General features: G+C 37.0%; 2 protein-coding genes across 4 annotated transcripts in view; both read left to right on the forward strand.

Moving 5' to 3' along the window:
* PKD (serine/threonine-protein kinase D3) overlaps positions 1-13,572 on the forward strand; it is a 63,778-nt gene extending 50,206 nt beyond the window's left edge. For 2 of the 3 annotated variants that reach the window (XM_073073493.1, XM_073073494.1), the window contains exons 4-17: positions 125-268; positions 752-939; positions 4,489-4,723; positions 5,765-5,877; positions 6,589-6,668; positions 7,618-7,747; positions 8,024-8,156; positions 8,322-8,501; positions 8,859-9,010; positions 9,715-9,945; positions 10,504-10,687; positions 11,150-11,332; positions 11,832-12,027; positions 12,766-13,572. In XM_073073493.1, coding sequence (XP_072929594.1) covers positions 125-268; positions 752-939; positions 4,489-4,723; positions 5,765-5,877; positions 6,589-6,668; positions 7,618-7,747; positions 8,024-8,156; positions 8,322-8,501; positions 8,859-9,010; positions 9,715-9,945; positions 10,504-10,687; positions 11,150-11,332; positions 11,832-12,025 — 2,147 coding nt within the window. In that variant the 3' untranslated portion in view covers positions 12,026-12,027; positions 12,766-13,572. The remainder of the gene's footprint in view (positions 1-124; positions 269-751; positions 940-4,488; positions 4,724-5,764; positions 5,878-6,588; positions 6,669-7,617; positions 7,748-8,023; positions 8,157-8,321; positions 8,502-8,858; positions 9,011-9,714; positions 9,946-10,503; positions 10,688-11,149; positions 11,333-11,831; positions 12,028-12,765) is intronic. The other variant, XM_073073495.1, reaches the window with a different exon arrangement.
* Positions 13,573-19,018: 5,446 nt separating this feature from the next.
* LOC140742486 (uncharacterized) lies at positions 19,019-20,851 on the forward strand. Its single transcript, XM_073073385.1, has 3 exons — positions 19,019-20,213; positions 20,353-20,501; positions 20,684-20,851. The coding sequence occupies exons 1-3, from the start codon at positions 19,049-19,051 to the stop codon at positions 20,786-20,788; spliced, it is 1,419 nt and encodes a 472-aa protein (XP_072929486.1). The 5' UTR covers positions 19,019-19,048; the 3' UTR covers positions 20,789-20,851.
* The last annotated feature ends 862 nt before the right edge of the window (positions 20,852-21,713 follow it).

Below are 21,713 nucleotides of genomic sequence, written 5' to 3' on the forward strand. Positions count from 1 at the left end.
GCATTTTTTAAATATTTTTCAAACACGAAAATAGATGACAATGACAATTGTCAAAAGTTTACATTTTCTTGTTAGGTAAGGTTAGGTTAGTAATGTTTACTAACCTATTATCTTTCGTCCGCAGCGTTAGTATGCGACGGCGGCGGCGAGACGGCGCCGACGCCGCGGCCGCACGCGCTGGCCGTGCACTCGTACAAGGCGCCCACCTTCTGCGACTTCTGCGGGGAGATGCTCTTCGGCCTCGTGCGCCAGGGGCTCAAGTGTGAAGGTAAACTTAGCTTATTGTATTTTAATTTATGTGTTATAAAATATTTTACCGCTATTTCTGTTTATGTGTTAAGCGTTGCACTGTTCTTGTCTGAAAAGTGTGTTAAGAAAAAACACTTATTAGCTTGGCAAAGGGAGATCACCAGCTGGGCTAGGCGATTATACCCAAGGAGCGTGTGTGGTCTAACAGGATGCTTGAAAGTTGAGAAAAATTTGATAGCGAGAGTCAGAAACTTGTGGCGCCATCTCTTGGCGAGTTGCGGGAAGTCGCCATAAAGGAAAGGGTGTAGTAGGGGAAAGAGACTCATACTATAACGCATCTGTAACCGGTTTTAGTTTTAATAAAACTCTGAATTTGCGCCATCGCTGCACCAGATCTAGAATCTAGAGTCACATGCACATGCCCAAAGTACTGCCGATTCGGTATTTCATCGACCACGCAGTAATGGTTCAGTCTCTTTATAACTGTCTTTTTGTTATCCAGGATGCGGCCTCAACTACCACAAGCGGTGCGCGGTGAAGGTGCCGTCGAACTGCGAGTCGCCGGTGGGCGCGGGCGGCGCGGGCGGTGCGGGGGGCGGTGCGGGCGCGGGCGGGCGGCGGGCGTCGGGCGCGCCGCGCAGCCCGTCGCGCTCGTCCGCGCACTCGCACGCCTCGCACGACGACTCGCTGGTAAGGCGCCTCGCCGACCTCGTCACCGGGAACAACTGACACGCAACACTACGACGACCCGCGCTGGGGGGTTGCTGCCATCTCTTAAAACAATATTATTTTAATCGTGGAATGAAATTTCGTTCCACGACCTCGTTAAAGTAAGATTGTTTTTATAACATTACAATAAGCAGTTTTGTATTATGTCGGTCGTAATTCATTCATTCTTTTTCTGCAGGAAAAAATATGACAAAATATAAGCAAAATATGACAATTTCAGAAGGGTTTAAGTTTGTTCAACTGCGTATGGCGGAATATTTTACTGTTTTAAAGAGGTCGTGGTACGAACCAAAATAATATTGATGCAATATTGAAATAAAAGTTTCCTGAACTATGATGGTTTTTAAAAGATGGTGGTAGGCCCCCAGACCGCCGACTTCATACTATTATAACCCGTGACAAACTTCTAGTTCGCTCTAAAATTGTTACGCACAGATTTAGTTAGCATATACTCCGTAACGTAAGGGCGCGCTAACGCTATGTACCCGCGGGCGAGAGCGGGCAACGGACGGGTACCTGAGAGGTCCCGCGTTGTCTTCGTCCCGCTATTATCTACAATTTGCTATTCGACACGACTCGTTTCTATATTCGGAGCGGACTAGCAGTTTGGCACGGACTATACCTTTATACACTAGACACCCCACATACATGACAATAATTGGTTAACTCGAAACTGTTAGTAATTTCTTTCGCGACAATTATTTCCACTTATAGACAAAAATCTAATATCAGTCTATCTATCAGACGTGTAAATACGCTAGTTTTATTAGATTTTTGTCTAACAAGAATATGAAGCTTCTTAAAAATACCTGCCAAGCATTTCCTGTGGCCTGGCTTTGAGCCTCCTAAGGCAGAAGTTAAATTAGCCGCCCTCGGAAAATATATCAATAAAAAAGAGGAAATTTACAAAAAGTAACAGCTTTAAATTTATGAACATTATTTCTGAAAGAACTTTGAAATAAATCTGCAACAGAATCAAAAGTCTTCCCGTCCACGCACGACCCGTCTCTGCTTTCAAATTTATTTTATAAAAATTATTAGCCAATTGAAACATCCACAGTCCAATATAGACATTAAAAAATAATATTCCAGAAATGACATTCCATTTTATAAGTTTTAAATACATTAAATGACTAACTATAGCATTTAACTACTTATAATTAAATGAAATTATAAATGATACTATCAAAAATTACATGCATATGTGAATATAAGTAAAACACATTGTGTTTGAAGAAATGAAAGTATTAGTAAAGGAACGATGTGAACAACAACAGTAAAATATTGCAAGTCACAATTGCAGCAATAACTTTTTAATCGCTATCAAAACACAAGATAATTATTTCGTCACAATGAAAACAAAATAATAAATTAATTGGTAATATTGTCCATCATTACCCTAATTAGTTATATTATAATAAATAAATAAAAATGCTGTTTCATTTTATTATTTTGTCACATTATTATATGCATAATTTTTGACCTATAAAGTTTCAAAGTGGGGTATTATTCAACAAGGTATTTTCTATTTTTGGAAGATAAATTTATATATTTAATCAATAGCCATAGCATTAAATTTATTCAAACAATGTTTACTCTAATTATAATATTAAGTATTAATTAATTATTAATAAGCACACATTCCACTATTGTATCTCTATGTTATAATCAATGGCTACTAAAGTAGATTTAAGTCGAATTTTAACTTTAAAATTATAGAGAAAGTTACCTATATTACGCGCGCGAATTTATAGCCAGATTTTGAGTTTGCAAAAAACCGGCAAGATTGAATATCAATCAATGATTTTCTAACAAATGGAAATCATTTACAAACCTGCGAGATAGAAAAATAGGTGTTTAGTTTTTGAAAATTAACCGAAAATTAATTCGTGATTAATGGTTCAATTTATTTCTCCGTAAAGCAATTATTTCTCCAGCGTTATATAAAACCGCGCGCATAATGTAGACTTATTAGATCTGAAATTTATTAGATCTGAAGTTGTTTATTGACAGTTTCAAATTAAAATTAACAATTTTTGTATAATAGTTTTAAGATGTAGAATTTTATTTTTTATTTACACTTTTGATATTTTTTATTAACTGCACATTGGGTGGTGGGTAGCAATGGAAATAATTATACACTTTGTATTTTAATGACATTAAATGTTTCTAATACAATTTTGAGTTTTATTTTGTCTTCCCTGATACCCATCATCCAATGCAGAAAAATCTTTTTAGAGTTGCTTTTAATGATTTTATTCCGTTTAAAAATGGTTACATGGCTACATGAATTCTTCGAATGCATGACATTAATTTTATGTATTTTTCTTGCTATGAGCATAGCAATAAATTTAACTATGAAAATCTTACATTTAAATAATTTTATCATTGCAAATATTTAACGGACATGACATTCATATTATAATGGTAAATCCAAATGCACTGATTAAACAGAGTTATTTTTTACAAGAATATGGTAATATCTTACAGTTGATGCATCATGTAATTACTATAATGGAGGATATCGTAGACAGAGAGTGGAGTACGAACATGAAAGATGTTAAACTAAGACTATATCATCAAAGTAGAGAATTCGATGAAAATAAGCTGTCTTATTTAATATTTATTATAGATAGGTTACTTTGATAGAACAAGTTGGAACACCTGATACCATGTAGGTATGAGTAATGTATTGAGCAAATAAGTACACTACTACTTTGTCCCTGTAGTTTCGGGACCAGAATAGGGCTACGGTATCACCTGCCTGTCGTAAGAGGCGACTAAAAGGGGGCTTCCGGGGTTGCGGGCGGTAAGTGTGGGAGCTCGAACCGCTCGGTAAGCGACCCCGGGAAGGGCGGCGGTATGTGTGGTCGCATACCGTCGTACACACCAGATGGTGTGGCGAGCATCAAGCTCACCTGGGCAGAGCCCGACGGGGCAACGCGCTAAGAGGACTCCGGTTGCGTTCCTTTGGAGATCCCGGAGCCCTCTACGCAGCGCTGAGGACGGCCACCGGGGGGGTTATTTCGGTGATATTATATTGTAATACCCAGCAGGTTGCATGCTTGTACTATAATTAATTTGTAAGACCTATGAAAATAAGCATGAGCAATAAAGAATTTAAATTTGAATAGTAAACTATCGTGTGAATGCAGTGTTAAAATAAAAGTAAAATACAGTGATAAAGCAGTGATAGCCTAGTGGTTAAGAACTTGGACTCGATCGAGGGGTCCGAGGTTCGAATCCCAGGCACGCACTTCTGATTTTTCAAAGTTATGTGCGTATTAAAATTAATTATCACGTGTTAAACGGTGAAGGAAAATATCGTGAGGAAACCTGCATACCTGAGAGACTTTTAAAAAAATAATCTCAAATGTATGTGAAGTCTACCAATACGCACTTGGCTTGCGCGGTGGACTATGGCCTAATCCTTCTCATTATGAGAGGAGACCCGTGCCCAACAGTGGGACAGTAATGGGTTGTTAATGATTGTTTGATGTGTGAACGCAGCTGGGCAGCAGCGGCAAGCGCGGCACGGGCCCGTGGGCGGGCGGCTCGCTGGGCATCCCGCACACGTTCCAGGTGCACACGTACACGCGGCCGACGGTGTGCCGCCTGTGCAAGAAGCTGCTGCGCGGGCTGTTCAAGCAGGGGCTGCAGTGCGGCGACTGCCACTACAACGCGCACCGCAAGTGCCTGCCCTTCGTGCCCAAGGACTGCGGCGCAGTGATACGCGATCATCACAGTTAGTAGCGTTGAATATATTTTACACTAGCTGACCCGGCAAACTTTATACCGCCTGAGTATCTATTTATGAAATATATTCCATATTTACTCACCTTTTAAACCTTCCCTTGACTTTCACAAATTATTCTAAACTAAAATTAGCCAAATCGGTCCAGCCTTTCTCGAGTTTTAGCGAGACCAACGAACAGCAATTGATTAATATATATATAGATTATGGAGTTATTAGGTTTCGTACAGAAAGCAATGTGTTTTGTTGTTATTTACATTAAGTTGAATAAATGCGAGTTTAAACATGATATCTATGAAATTGATCCAATATATAGGACTATAGTATAAAATGAATCATTGTCAACGTACAATTTAACATAATAAATATACAATCGTATATTTTCATATATTGAGACACAATCACAGATTTATCTATATAAAGCATAATTCAACATCAGGATCATTGATTTGCTCGTATAGGTCAGTGTACCTACATAAATAATTATACATTTATCATGATTTGATCTGAGGATATTGATTAAACAGTTCTTAAGTTTCCGAGTTTAATCTACACTGCATAATTAATGAAATTGATATTACAATAGTATAAAATATAATATTATAAAAATAATTGGCCAAGTGCAAGTCAAACCCGCACCAGGAGGGTCCCGTACAACCATTGTTTTTTTTTAGTATTTATTAATGTAGCAGCCATTAAAATAAACACATTGTTAAAAATTGAACTGTGTACCTATAACGGTTCAAAAGTTAGTTGTAAAAATTCGAATACCAGTATTTGTTGTTATAGCGGCCACTGTTATGCATCCTCTGTAAAAAAATCAAGTGCCTATCTATTACGGTTCCAGAGATAGAACTTTGTGATAGACGGATAGACAGCGAAATCTTAGTAATATGGTTCCGTCTTTACCCTTTAGGTACGGAACCCTAAAAATAATAATAATTTAATAGCAGCATAGATTTTTTACAGAAAGCAGCGGGCATTATAATGAAACATAATAGATGAAAGCGCATGTATGTAACGTGTGTGCAGGCGAGTGCCCGGACAGCTGCAGCACGGGCAGCGAGCTGTCGGACGGCGCGCGCGCGCCCGCCGACGACGAGTCCGACGACGCCGAGCCCGCCGCCGACGAACACGAGCCCGAGGTCACTTACATCTATATTTGTTTAATACTTTACTGTATTTGACAGCAGCTGTAATTTTCATTGCATACACGAATAAACTAGAAGCTATAAAATAATATGTATACCATACATATAATATTTTATAGCTTTTTAAGTTTCTGATCTTCCAGTGATCATAAACTTTGATGCAAATTATAATTTGTGCTAATTAAGTATATTAGCACAAATTATAATTTGCATCAAAGTTATTATTTAAAAAAATATCAATGGGACATATTTGACGTTGAGATCAGTGTTTACTGTAAACACTATATTTATTAATTTTCAAAGAAGATTAAATCACTAAATTCATTCATTTCATTGACTATCTTAAAACACCTTTATAAAAGTAAATTATCGCATTTTTGTGGGGCGAGTAATCATCGCAAATAAAAAAAAACGCTTTCTACAATTACAGCCCCACCCAAGGATTCCCTGTATCGTGGGTGCTATGGACACACACAGAGACAAATACCCAGATCCAAAATCAGAAATCTAAATTCATCATTTAGAAATCTGCCTAATCGGGGATCGAGCCCGGGATCCTCTGCGCATCAAACCAGCATGGTGACCGCTCCACCACGCAGGTCGTCGCCGTCGTCAAATCGTGAAGATCCTTAAATTTAACCCAAAACTTGTAGAAGATTGGTCATACCTGATTTGCCAAATAATCCTTTGTGTGTATTTGCACAGGTGCAGTTGCGGCGGCGCGAGGCGGAGGACGAGCCGCAGCGCGACGGGCTGCCCGAGCGCTCCGCCAGCCGCCCCAGCAGGTGACCACACCCCCCACAAAGGGCGATAATGGTGGTAGTGGTGGTGGTTCTGTTCTGTCTTGCTTATGTCCTACATTGCACTACTAATTGTTCACCTAAAAGTTGTGCTCAAGAACTTTTCTTGAGCAGAAGAAGAAGAATATCTATGTGCGGAATATTTCGCTAGTGTGGTATATTAAAGTATAAGTATGAAAAAGTATAACTATGATAAACACGATGAATCTAAAACGTCATGATGGTGTAGAGGATAAATTTATTAAAAGAACGAAAATAATAATGTAAACTTGATAAATTTCCTTTTCGTTTATGTTAGCTTTCTACTATGGTGACGGGAATAACATGAAAAAATATCATACTAAGTTTGTTTGTATAACATTGTAAAGTAAAATTTAAAAAGCTAACAATATTTAACCTTTAACAATCCAAATTAAGTTCTGGTGAATTCCGTACCGTCCACGACTTAAAACAGCCAATATTTCTATATTTATGTTTTATTCCTATTAGTTTTTCTCTTTTTTCTGTATTCTCTTTCACTCTATCTGTCTTACTTCTTTTCTTAATATATCGTACCTATTACAATCAGTCAGCTCAGTCCTAGTCTTATTTCACAACCTCCACGTACACTTTTTATTTCACTATCCTATTTCCATATTTTCACTATTTTTTCTTCTTCCATACCTACTCTGCCTCTCACTTTTCTTTTATATGTTGCATGTTCTTTTATATGTTCGTGTCATTACTGCAAACACAATCTACGTTCCCAAGTCCCCATTTATCTTTACGCCCCATTCTTATTACGCTATTCCCAATAAAACGATAAATTGTCTAGGAATTGACCTGTAAATTAAACCTAAATGCAACCGCGCCAAAGACAACCACCACCACTACCTCCCCCTCCTCTACACCCCCACCTGCGAGTCAGGGGGAGCTGATGTGTGTACGGTTGCAGCTCGTCGTCGTCGCCCAGCGCCAACATCCCGCTGATGCGCATCGTGCAGTCCGTCAAGCACACCAAGAAGCGCGAGGGGCAGTGGCTCAAGGAGGGCTGGCTCGTGCACTTCACGAACAAGGATAAAACTGTGAGTTGGACTGTTTATAATTTGTTTTACTCAAAATCGTGAAAATGTATTTATGAAAGTATATGACTTTCATCACATCTATATAAAAAAAAATGTTAAATACAATTTTTATGGTAATACACTTTGTCTACAAACTGTCACATAAAACGATGAGGCACACTGATTTATTAAAATATTCTTGTTATTACAAATACTTAAAAACGAAGTAAACCAAATAGTTCATAGCATTTCAAGAAGTTTTCACTTGAATAATAATATTGATTTTTGGTGTTTCAGCTTAAGCGGCACTACTGGCGATTGGACAGCAAGTCGATCACGTTGTTCCAATCGGAGCAGGGCACCAAGTACTACAAGGAGATCCCGCTAAACGAGATCTTAGCTGTCGACACAGCGAGACAGCCCCAGGCCGGTGAGTCAGTTTGTTAATTTTAAAAACGCCTGAGTAGATTTTAAAGTGACTGACACGGAACAGTTTAGAACTATTTGGATATAATGCTTAGAAATATTGTATAAAAATTACACAAAAATAACGATGATCCCCGGTTTGTTAATATTATTAAAATAATGTTTCCAGAGGTGATGCACTGCTTCGAGCTGCGCACGGCGAACGTGGACTACCTGGTGGGAGCGGAGGGCGGCTGCGGCGCCGCGGAGTCCGGAGTGGGTGCATACGTGGCGCGCAGCTGGGAGACCGCCGTGCGCCACGCGCTGCTGCCCGTCACGCGCGCCGCGCCGCCCGCGCCCGCCGCCGACGGTACGTGCCCCCGCCAGGAGACCGCTGTGCCGCCGTAAGGAGCTGTACCACAAAAAAATATCATCTCAGCAATAAAACAAGGAAAGTGATAATGAGTTACACCCCTCAGGGATCGTGGAAGTACCGCCGTGAAACTCGTATAATCATAGAAGGTAGGCCTCTAGGGGTACCTGGTCTAATTATTTATTATACTGGTTTTATTACTTTAATAAAAATACACCGTAACCAGTTTTCGCTAATACGTCAAAGAAAATGTAACTTTGAAATTGAACATTCACAGCGTCGCTACATCAGACAACAATGGCATGTCTAAAGCTATACACACGTTATACTTATAGTTTGTTTTCGGTGTTACAGCGGAGGGCGGCGGCGGCGGCGGCGGCGAGCCGCGCGCGGTGGAGATGGCGCAGCTGTACCAGATCCACCCGGACGAGGTGCTGGGCTCGGGGCAGTTCGGTATCGTGTACGGCGGCCTGCACCGCCGCACACAACGACCTGTCGCCATCAAGGTACCACTCTTTATGCCACATTCCTTCTGCAAATTATTATGTCCAAATATCCTTCTCATTCTGAGAGGAGACCCGTGCCCAGCAGTGGAATAGTAATAGTATGAGTTGATGATAATGAATGATGATTAATGAAATTTATTTATACTTAAGTATATGAAAAGGTAGGTATACCCTTCACTCAAAAATAATAAATTATTATAGTCCGCTCTGAATATAGAAATAAATAGCGTCGCCATAGCAAATTGAATGGCTATACCTGCTCGCAACAACTTCAGCACATGACCGTCATATTAAAAAAATGAAGCTTCGATAGCCTATTTCAAACAAACGATTGGTAAGTATAGTCCGCGCCAAACGTATAGTCCGCTCTGAAGTTGTTGCGCACATGTTTAGTTAGCATATACTCTGTATCGTAAGGGTGTCTGTACCCGTGGGCGGGAGCAGACAGCGGGCGGGTGTCGGGGGGTCCCGCGCTGTCTTCGTCCCGCTAATATCTACAAGGTCAAAAATGGCCCGAATTGCTTCGAGAAAAGAATGGTATGACCGTGCCGCTTTATTTTTTTGGATTTTTGCTCGGCTTGGCGGGAGACCGTGCGTCCAGATTTGCTGTTGCGATGCGACTCGTTTCTATATTCGAAGCGGACTAGCAGTTTGGCGCGGACTCTACCAAATAAATAATTCAATATACCAACATTATTCCACAGGTGATAGACAAGCTACGTTTCCCGACGAAGCAGGAGGCGCAGCTGAAGAACGAGGTGGCGATCCTGCAGGAGCTGTCGCACCCGGGCGTCGTAAACCTCGAGCGCATGTTCGAGACGCGCGAGCGCATCTTCGTGGTGATGGAGAAGCTGCGCGGCGACATGCTCGAGATGATCCTCTCGCACGAGCGCGGCCGGCTCACTGAGAGGATCACCAAGTTTCTTGTGGCGCAGGTGATCTTACTACGTTTATTTTTAAAGTCTGCTACACATATCAACGACGACATATACCAAACGAGAATTATTATCTATTATATTTACTGCGTACTTGTTTCCTCGGGAAGCTTATGACTTTTCAGAACAACCTCAAAGACTAAATTCCTATATGAGGAACCCTTACTATTCATTCGTGCTGTGTAACAGCCTTGCATCATTATCTCTAAACGTAGGCTCTGGCCGAGTACTTTAATGTTTAAATGATAAATTTCAGCAATAAATGTCTAACATCCAGCTTTAAAAAATCGTCAATATCTTTATCCAGGTTAGCTAAGTAAGCCACCTAGCGAATGGTAAAATGACTAGCTTTTACCCGCGGCTTTGCTCGCAGTCAAAGGCTTCTATATCCTTCGGGAACAGTACTTTTTTTGCAATAAAAGGTACCCTATACCCTGAACCCCTGACAATCGGTTATGTATTTAACGCGTGAAATCATACCAAATAAACAAACGAAATCACATTCGTATTTATAATATTATTTAGGGTATATGTAACAAGAATTTATATGGCGCATAGATTCTGGTAGCGCTGAAGCACTTGCACGAGAAGAACATAGTGCACTGCGACCTGAAGCCGGAGAACGTGCTGCTGTCGTCGGACGAGCAGTTCCCGCAGGTGAAGCTGTGCGACTTCGGCTTCGCGCGCATCATCGGCGAGAAGTCCTTCCGCCGTTCCGTCGTCGGCACGCCCGCTTACCTCGGTACGTCCCAGCTTAGTCTCCATAGTTAGTTTAGTAATATTATAATTAATAGATTAGTAATCTACGAAAACGAAACTAAGAACACCTAAGATTTCAAAATCCGTTTACACATTCAGGTTGCAATTGATCTTACAGATATAAACGCTTACATAACTCTACCCCAAAAACATTACCCCTTGTTGTTGTTGTTGGAGAAAAGTCGCCAGTTTTATGTTAATATGGTAAAGTGTAATCTTATTTTTTTCGAAGTCTAAGAATGTATAACTAATAAAACCTGTTCCTTTCATTAGTTATTAAAAACGATATATTAATTATTTTAAAATTATTCTTGGGTTTGTGACGTCATTTCGTAGCTATGTAATTAGTAGCATTGGAAAAATAGTGAAAAACAATTTATTTAATCCTTGTGTATGCCTACATAGAAAAATACATTTTTAATGTGTATCATCCGTGTACCATTAGCTCCGGAGGTGCTTCGCAACAAGGGCTACAACCGTTCGCTGGACATGTGGTCGGTCGGCGTGATCGTGTACGTGTCGCTGTCTGGCACCTTCCCCTTCAACGAGGACGAGGACATCGCCGAGCAGATACAGAACGCCGCCTTCATGTACCCGCCGCAGCCGTGGAGGGAGATCTCCGCTGAAGGTAGGTTGCTTGGCAGATATTAGAATTTGATAATATGGTTCCATAGTGTAATTTACTAACATAGTTGTAAGTAAAATTGTTACTAATACTATATTTTATTTTATTTCATTTTATTTGTTGACATTTGTGATTATTAATTTTATAACATAGAATCTACTTCTGAAATAAATGATTATTATTATTATTAGACAAATTCGTAATTTCGCAATAGATGTCATCATAAGTATTAATTGGGTTATTGAAGTTTTCTTAATATCTTGCATAAAGATTAACGGTGTTAATATTACTTGTTTGACGACAGGTCTCTATGTTTTTTTCTTATTTGCGCTATGACATCAAAATCCCAAATTAACGTTGTTTCCAAAAATGGTTTATATTTTTGTAGTTTTCAAATTTTGCACACAGTACGTGTACGTACACGGAGAGTATATTGTCCACTTGGTTTTACTAGATAACAGTACGTGAAGTAAATAGTGCACCTAAACCGTTCCCTCCTCAGCGATCGACCTGATCAACAACCTGCTGCAAGTGAAGCAGCGCAAGCGGCTGTCGGTGGACAAGTGCGCGGCGCACGCGTGGCTGCAGAGCGCGGAGGCCTGGCGCGACCTGCGCGCGCTGGAGGCCCGCGTCGGCACGCGCTACCTCACGCACGCCTCCGACGACACGCGCTACGCCGACACGCCGCCGCACTGACCGTGAGTGCCGCGCGCACACGCACACACACTCACATGCACACACACACACACACACACACACACACACACACACACACACACACACAACATACACGCCGCACTGACCGTGAGTACCGCACGCACACACGCTCACACATACGCACGCACACACATATATACACATGCATGCAAGCGCGCGCCTGCACGTGTACACTCATGAATTAATACAAATATTATTTTTTCCTTTGACAGCTAATACATACGCCGTTGTACGTACACACATAAACACAAATAGTACAAGGATACGATGAAACGCGTCACGTTACAACAAAGACAAGTTACACAGTTCCCCATTACCAAATATTGTAAACGTGTCTCTCATGGATGAGTCAATCCAATACACTCCACACGCTCCTTTTCTAAAATAATAAATAGTAAAGGACTAGCAGACGAGCATGCAGTCCAACTAAGAGGCTACCATGAACATCTGTAATCAATTCCAAATAGGATTAGATATTGTTACCTGAGGTCGGCCACAGATGCGCCGCTACCCCTGAGGACTAAGCTGGAACGCCTCGGAAAAGTATGGGACATACTTACCTTACCCCACATCATTCAAACCAGAACACAGTAGCGCTTAACACTGCTGTTATTAAGCAGAAATTGGTGTGGCGATGAGGCGCCGGAGTCAAACCACAATCGGTTCTACCATCTTCTAAACCGCGTCTGTCATCTTGATCGTGTCCCCCGGTGTTGCAGATCGCTCCACGGGGCTCCAGTGTCCGGCGCCGAGCCCCCGGGCGCGCCGCGGCGGCCGCGCCTCAGCTGGAAGAAGCTGCTCGTGCGCGTCAAGTGACCCCGCCGCGCCCCGCCCCGCCCCGCACCGCCGGCACGCCACCTCGATAATACACGTGACCCCGCGTCGAGTGGAATTAATATAATTAATCAAATGCAAAGTGTAACAGCACAGAGATATTAAAATTCAAAAATGTTTTTTTGATCATACTAAAATTGAGTAAGTTCGAGCGAAGTTGCGGATGGAATTACGCAAGCGAATAACGCTAAAAATAGAGTGAATAGTAACACTCATGCTGTTGTAACATTATCAGAATTTAGTTCGATTATAAGTTTTTAATATAACTCACCATTGAATTAGGAACGCATTTAATTCTATATTTACGCAGCTAACAAATTGACGTAAAATCGATTTTTACTCGATTTGAAATGGATATTCAAACTAGGGTTCCAAGACCGTGAAGCCCATTGTAAAAAACAATAATCTCGAAGCATTTTACATATAATGCCTCTGGCTTACACAAATATATCTCAAACGGAACCGTGAAGTTGTGGTTGATGCATGTCGCATAAGCATAACGCAGGAACCTTATTAACCACACTTATTGAAGGACGCGGTCTATAGACTGGGTAATTTTGTAAGAAACTTAGCCAATTTTCAAATAATTTGACATGATACTCCGGACTCCGGACTCCGGATATTTTATGATGCATATGATTTACTAATCCTTATAATTGATTTTATTTATATTTGTGTATCTTACTCCTTACTTTTTATGATGCATATGATTTACTAATCCTTATAATTGATTTTATTTATATTTGTGTATCTTACTCCTTTTTTATTACCTGTGATGTAAATAATCGCTTATTACAAGCTTTTATTTTTCTTTTAAGTAAGCCAGAAGTTCTTCAGATCATCACATTCCCGCAGTTGTTGCTATTTTAATGTGTTTTTTACATGTTTTTATTTATTTACAGTAAGATTTTTATACATTTTCTAGTAATAGTGGATATTGACAATCAATTTGTTTTGTTATGAATTTACAACATTTAAATGAACATGTTGAATGGTGCGTAAGATTATGTATAAGAATTATTTAATATAACAATTTATGATACATTCAAGGACATCAACACTACATTTATCAGACGGAATTATCAATGTTCTGTCATATATTCATCACAAGTCCTCTGACACGTAAGTCACTGAATTGACACTTAACATAGTTGACATTTGTAAGTGTCAATTCAGTATGATAAAAGAAACCCAAGTGATTTGTATAATTATGTATATTTATGATCTCTAACATTTTCGTAAAAAGTAACAGAGTTCGTTGTAAGAATGATATATGATATACTAAACATTTAGACTACAATGTGCAGCTGAATAATAGTCAAATAACATCACAAATAATTTATGTTAAGTTGTATCATTGTGCTGTAGTATGTAAGAAGTGTAAGGAAGATGTTGTATGTTTTATCTGTTATAAGTGTAATATTACTCATTTAAACTAAGTATTGTGTAAGAGATAATCTAACATAGTATTTAAGACATTACCTTCACTGCGAGGTACATAAGGTCAATAAGACGATACGCCACGGTACGACTATCGTGAGTACAAGTAAATGCATCATCCTGTGAAATTCTCAATTTATTTTAGTTTTAAGTGTTGAAATGACAGCTATATTATTATAATATAACTATGTAAATATATCGGTAACTGTATACCGGTAATTCAAGATCCGGGTTAAGAATGATGATAATCCCTTAATCCACCCAAATACCTGAACAGGCTAGGCTGCCTAAACATATATTAGATTATATATTTAGACCAGTAACACTATCTAGGCTTTGCCTAAGCCAGGGTTAAAGTTACTCATTTCGTCGAAATCTGCCATTTTTCACGAAATAACTGGATCATAAGGTGCACTTCTATGATACAGTATATATTTGTAATAAATCACCTGGTACATTAATTCATAAAAGCAAATTAAATATATAAAAATGACAGATAATTTGCATTCATAATATCAGTAGTCAATTTATTCAATGCATTATTAATAAAATTGCGGTAGTTGAATTCGCGATTAAACGGATAACGCATATGTGTTATGAAATAAAATATATATACTTAACGTGGATCTTGGATTAAAACAAATGTATAAAATGGTAATTCTGGGTAACTGTTTCTCACCTGAAGTCTTGTAGTCTTCCGATATTTCTTCCAGATAGGAGCACTATAAGTTAAAATATACATAATATATTAAATGAACTTTTATATTGCATATAGATTGTCGAGAGATATTAAATTCTAAACTTATATGACTATTCCACTTTAAAAGACATACCTCATTGTACATACAGACGCACTGACTCTTATTCTACACTTATATTTATAATCTGTTTAATAATGTTACTAACTGTTGCACAAAATATAATAGATACATCGCTGTTCGAACACATTTTCGTATATTAGATGCATGTCTACATTCAATTAATTTTTACTATTAGACTCCATACTATGAAGTAGAGAAAATAAAACGATGTTAGGTTTTCTTCGTCTCAGAATGACATATTGAATTTAACTATTTAATCTCTACTATGAAGTTTAATAATGTATGTGGTAATAAACGGGTGGAGCCTCGTTATCACGGCCTAACTAGAGTAGAGTTCAAGTTATGCGTACGAATTGTGTGTATGTGTGACGAATGAATGGATTTTATTTTCACAATAATGCATAATAAATTCAAAGAGTATGGTCCTTCAAGCCCGATAACACAATATTTCTGTATGGAAAAAAAATAAGATAAGACACATTTAAACCATTAAAAAAATTAGGCTCATGGATTGACTTCAAAAAATAGTATTTTTAATAAAACATTTGTATTGATTCTTAACTACACATGATGTGAAAATATCAAGATAATTTTTAAAAATATAAAATAAATATTCATTGCTGAATGGTCGGAATTGATGTGAACGATATATTATGATGTGTTGTGTTGTGGTTAGTAGTAGCTGTTTGTACGGAGGTATAGTAAACCTCATATATATACGGACACACCAATTACTATACATTTACAAAGCATAATTATGTCATTTTTATATAATATTTTACAGAACTCGTGATTATTTTATACGAGCATATAGCAATTATTTTTTGCCAAGTAATATCATAATGAATTGCCTAATCATAGTGCCAACATACTTTTATATTTTTGATATATTTTAATGTCAAAATAAATTTTATTTATTTTTACAATGACCACGTTTTTATTTAATTTTTTAAAAATTTACATTTTTATACAATATTTTTTGTATTTTTAGTATGGTATTGCATAATAGATAAGTTGTTATCCATTTGCAGTTATTATCCACTTTGTAAATTATTTAAAATAATTAATTATATTACAAAAATAGTACATTAAAGCTTAGAAAGGAAATACGCACATATTACGATAATTTAGAACAGCTATCGGTAGCTATTCTAACGCTACATAAAGCTTCTACAATTTTAATCATTTTAATAATTTTTAAATCTTAACATTTTTTGCTACAGAATCTGTGATGTTATTCACTTAATATATTTCACTATTTCATATTTCTGTGATCTCTTTTATTTTATGTAACTTTTTATAATCAATTTTAAATGAATATTTAGTGTATTTCAATGTTTTATTTTTTGTTATTATTTATAGTATGAACTCGACCCTAAGGCGGTAGACTTGGGGAAATAAATTTGACATTTTACATAGGTCAGAGAGTGGCGGCTAGATATTTATTATATTATAATAGTAAGTACAACTGGAACAAAAGAATATAAATTATTTGTAGATAGTCATTTAATCGCTAGAAATCACATAATAATATAAAGTGATATTCTTTAAATTCTTTAATCTTTCGATAATTTTGTTGATACCATTTCCCATCTATTTTGACACCCACGCGTATATTAAAAATGTAAAAAATATTTTTGTTATTTTAATATTTATCACTATCATGAACTAAATACTATTTAGTACCGTAAGTAGAGTAAAGATGTGTCAAAGTGAACATGATGTTAAAAGTGTGCTAAATGTGTGAGCTGTATATTTGTAGGTTTTATAATGATGATATCATGTTATAATAATATTAATGAAATAATACACAAGGATAGTTCTTGCGTTATATTTTAAATCTAAAAGTTTATTCACCCATACCATGTGATATGACGGCCGTGCTATGAACGAACAAAACACTATATGACTATTTACATAAACACGACTATAGGTGATAAATCCTAACCATATATGAATATAATTAAAATATTAAACATTAAATAGGTGAAATAATATCTGGGCATATGAATACGAGCGTAGTGTAGGTGCCACTGTTTCGTCGCCGGAGTGAGGGGGAGAACTCTAGGAACGTATTTCGTCTGCCTCCGTGTGTGTGGACGTGTAATAATTATTTATTTCAAAACTCACGAGACTATAGTTTTGTACTGTTACTTATTCGCGGTAACGACGGCGACTCAAACTGCGGAACGCAACCGCTAGTCGGACGGAAAGTGATCGATACCAATTTGCCCGCTGTTACAACAGAAACAGCGGACAACCGCGTACGCCGCGAAAATAAATTGCGCCGTAAGAAGGACAAAGCGGAGGCGGAAACAAAACTCTCCACGAGTTCCCACCCTAAACATCATGTATAAACATAATATACATATGTATATAAAGTTTAACTATTTGCAAAATAATTGGATATTTCACTCATAATGTTGTTACGTACCGAGTGATAATATTTGTTGATGTTTGCGACAATATATGAAACAGTAAATGCGACATTTCTAAAAAAAAATGTTAAAATTATTATAGTATGTATTCTAATGATATAACCGTATAATAACCATGATATTGTTATATATTATGGACTCTGTTTTGTTTTCTTCCTTTATTTTAAAGCAAGGCCTGTTACGAAAATTTATTACCTGTGTCACAGAACTACGGAAATACACAATGTTTAACTTCAAAAAATAATTGATAGCTATCCTGAAAACATAAATCTCTCGAAAAGCTATGTACTTACAGATAATTTGCATTAAGTAACTAACTTTGATTCTCGTTGTTTTGACTATCGAACTTATGCGAATTATTAACTGAATGACACAGTGTTCAAGTATTTCTGTGTATCAGGTCCCTTGTTTTGACTAAGTCACAATATCACATTAATAAAATAATAAATGCCGTTTACATAACAGATGTTGGTATTTTATTTTAAATATAGATCACACGATATAGCTACGCTGTTACTAAAACATGCAGTGTAGTAAGCGAAGTTAACTAGGTTTAAAGGTAAGCTTTATAGTGAGACCCTTCTTAAAGTTATTTATATAACAAACATTCTTCTACTAGATTCGCCGAGATATAGATTGTGTAGCGTAAAAATACTAGTCCATGCTTCTGCCATATTCTTGTATTTTAGTCATGTGGTACATTTTTTTAAGCATACAAAATATTGTCATACATTAAAAAGTAAGTAAATTAACATTGACTCGTCAAAGCGTAAAGTAGCTGTAATAGTGTCCTGTAGTTTGCGGAGTAATGGGTCACGCTCCGCGCTTGCAACGGCGTGCATGAAGCGAATAATAGCCCACCGCTCCTCAACCTTTGGAAACCGCTGACGACCACGCTTTATACTATTACACACACGCTTATAATATTACGACCGCTTTATAATATTACGACCTTATTTATAACTTATTTATAATATTTATAACATTGGTTTTGGAAGTACTTTTTTGTCATATTTTTTGCCCAAAACGATTAACTTGAATTCATAAATATCCTTTCATGTGCGAATATTACTTTTAAGGTATATAGATTTTTATTTTTAATTTTAAAATCCGCGGAAAGACGTAATCAAACCAGTGATTAGTCACGCTGCTATCACAAAATCTTGTACCTATCAATATAATTTCAGTCGAAATAAAACTACCATAAAACGCAAGAGACGAAACGTAACCAAATCATGTTTTAAAAACAGAATAGTAATCTGCCAGATTAATAGGTAGATTAGGGTATTGGACTCAATCTATTTTTTTTTTGTTCTTGCATACTTTTTAAAACGAAAGACTGTATCTAACGCTAGAAATAATACTTTAACAAGCATATGAAATATAATCATAAATAATGATTAAGTACCCCTGACCTAACTGTCACACTGTATACGGTGTCGCCGCGTTTCACGGTTAGGGTCACACGTATGATTATCACGAGCATGTTCACGTTACTGCTTCTCGTATCCCATGTGACTGGTGAGTGGGTGGAAATTGCACAAAACCACTACCGCAAGGAACCCTCTCGGAGAATTACCGGATATGAAGATACTACCAAAGCTAACAGGATATATATTAACCACTCCATTACAGAACGCCCATGGAACAGAGGCGTAGTCACCAGGATCCCAAGTGTTGGAAATATAAAGAGAGTTCAAATGCCAAGTAAAACGAAAGACGAATTTACTATTGGTATGTTTTATGATAATATCGAAAATATAAATTTCAACGGACAATATGGACCTGTAAGAGCGCCGAACTTGAAGAATACGAAAAATTCAGAAACCATAAATGTAAAGAGAAAATATAACGACAACACAAGAGACGCACTTGGTGAAACTATCGTGAAAACTAACACACATGTCCCATCGCAATATTCGATTCGAAGGACTCTAACTCCGAATAATACACCAAATATTTTTAAATCATACCATAAGGAAACGATTGATAAAAACAAATCTCAAATAATAAAAATATCAAATTCTCCAAAATATGAAACACTTGATTTCACGGTTGATAAAAATCCCCATATAGAACGTGATCAAAATGTTGCTGACGTGAATGAACATACCATTAATGATTCCGATAAAGACTCTAGATTATATTTAAATAAAAACAGCGTGAAAGTCAATATTCGAGACAATTTCAATAAAATAAAAATTGCAGAAGACATTGATATACCTGCAAACAATGAAATGGACGAAGATAAAAAGGTATCATCAAAAAATTCTTTAAAAATACAGAGTAAGACTAATAATGACGAAAATAAAAGTAAAGTCACATCCAGCTTAAACAAAAGGCCTATGGATTATAACATTACCGAAATGAATAAGTCTAATTTAGATAAAATTCCAGGCTTACAAATGGAAATAAAAAATGCAACAAATATATTTAAAATGAATGAGCAACATAATGACCAAGAAACAAAAAATGAAAGTAACAAAATAGGTAATAATACAAAAAATAACATAGAAGTGTTATGGAACTTTATGAAATTGGTAACCGATAATATATCTAGAAACACTCGGCGAAGTTTTAAGGGCAAGATAAAGTATCTGGAGATTCTTCGGAACAACATATTATCGAATATAGGTAAGGTTGCAAGATTTCATCAGTTTTTAAGATATACTTAGTTTATTAGTGAAATTGTAAAGTTGCAGATATATCCCTGATAGCTTATTTTTAACGACATCCAAAAAGGACGAGTCTATATGTATTTTTGGTACGACAGAGGAGAGAATCGAGCAGGCGTGGCCCGATGATGGCCAGCGCCGGCGGCGGCGATCGGCGCGCGGCCACGTCGAGTTCCCCTCCTCCGAGAGCGCGCTCATGACTATATCTTTCCTCACCTTCGCAATGTTCCTCATTAAGCTGGTTTTGGTAAGATATTTAATCGTCCAATAGTGCTTGGATGAGATTATTCATTAATATATTTGTATTTTAATTAATTTTGTTACAGAAATGTTACTACCCCCTAATCAGGCATTCATTGAAAACATTCATAAATATACGTACCTATTTTAGGATAAGTCTTCATAAGGGTAATATAGTTTATTTTCCAGCAAGTCATCCACACGTACAAAAACAAGACGATGATGGTGACGCCAGCGGTGGTGGCGGCAGTGGGGCGCGCAGCAGGAGCTTTTCGAGAACAAACATCAAACTGAGTGTTTTATGTGATAAATAATATCTGCTAACTAAGGACTTCGTAAAATGTAACTGAATCACTCTATAATACGTAAAAATAAACTATAAAAACCGTTTTATCTTGGCGGCTTGGCGCCATTTTCCTCCGGAGCTCCGGCTTCCGGCTTTGTCCATAATTTTCTTTTTTCCCTCCGTGGTCCTTACCGTCCATAGATAAAAAATATTAGCCTTGAACTCAGTTAAAACATTATAATGCAATAATATGATATTGCGATTACACCTATAGGTATAATAAAAATCTATGAAAGAAGAAAATAAAAATCAAGCGATTATGGGCATTTCACCAAAAATATATAGTTTCATAGTTTATTATAAACATTCGTACTGTAGTGATGCTGATCGATAATCGATATTTTATTGACAATACCGATAGATAGCAAGACATTCTATTTTTATTGATGTCATCGGATTAAAAATACTGAGGAATAAAGATAACTTACAAAGTAAGGATTTTATTGAATGAGTGTTATACTATCGAAATTTATAATAAATATAAAATTATAATTTAACAATGTGAAATTAATATTTATGACCTTTACTTACTATTAAAGATTCGCTACAGGTTACTATACTCTTTGCTCGCGACTTCGTAATATAAACCCCTAGAAAATCAATGAATATTATCTATAGTATAAATATTATTGTCGTTTTATAAGCTATTCATAATGACGATACTATTGGTAGTACCGATACTATTGATTTTCCAGTTTAGAAAGGTTCAAAATTTAAATTTTAAATTTCAGTTTTCTTGATCACACAATGAAAAAAAGATGTTTCGATGCTCCTGAACTCAAAATAACAAAAATTCAGATTTGATGCAAATTCTTTTTCGATGATTACCAAGTTTTTATTATTTCGTAATTATTACTGTGTCTTCGGTAGATT

This window comes from Epargyreus clarus, unplaced genomic scaffold (assembly GCF_041222505.1).
Source record: "Epargyreus clarus isolate Ecla_fem2 unplaced genomic scaffold, WU_Ecla_fem_2.2 ptg000006l, whole genome shotgun sequence".
NCBI classification, from domain to species: domain Eukaryota; kingdom Metazoa; phylum Arthropoda; class Insecta; order Lepidoptera; family Hesperiidae; genus Epargyreus; species Epargyreus clarus.

Excerpts from the sequence above, each read along its gene's own strand:
- LOC140742486 (XM_073073385.1), top strand. The coding sequence starts at position 19,049 with ATGATTATCACGAGCATGTTCACGTTACTGCTTCTCGTATCCCATGTG. Across the intron at positions 20,214-20,352 it reads CAACATATTATCGAATATAG|AGGAGAGAATCGAGCAGGCG; the intron begins GTAAGGTTGCAA and ends TTGGTACGACAG. Across the intron at positions 20,502-20,683 it reads TCCTCATTAAGCTGGTTTTG|CAAGTCATCCACACGTACAA; the intron begins GTAAGATATTTA and ends TTTATTTTCCAG.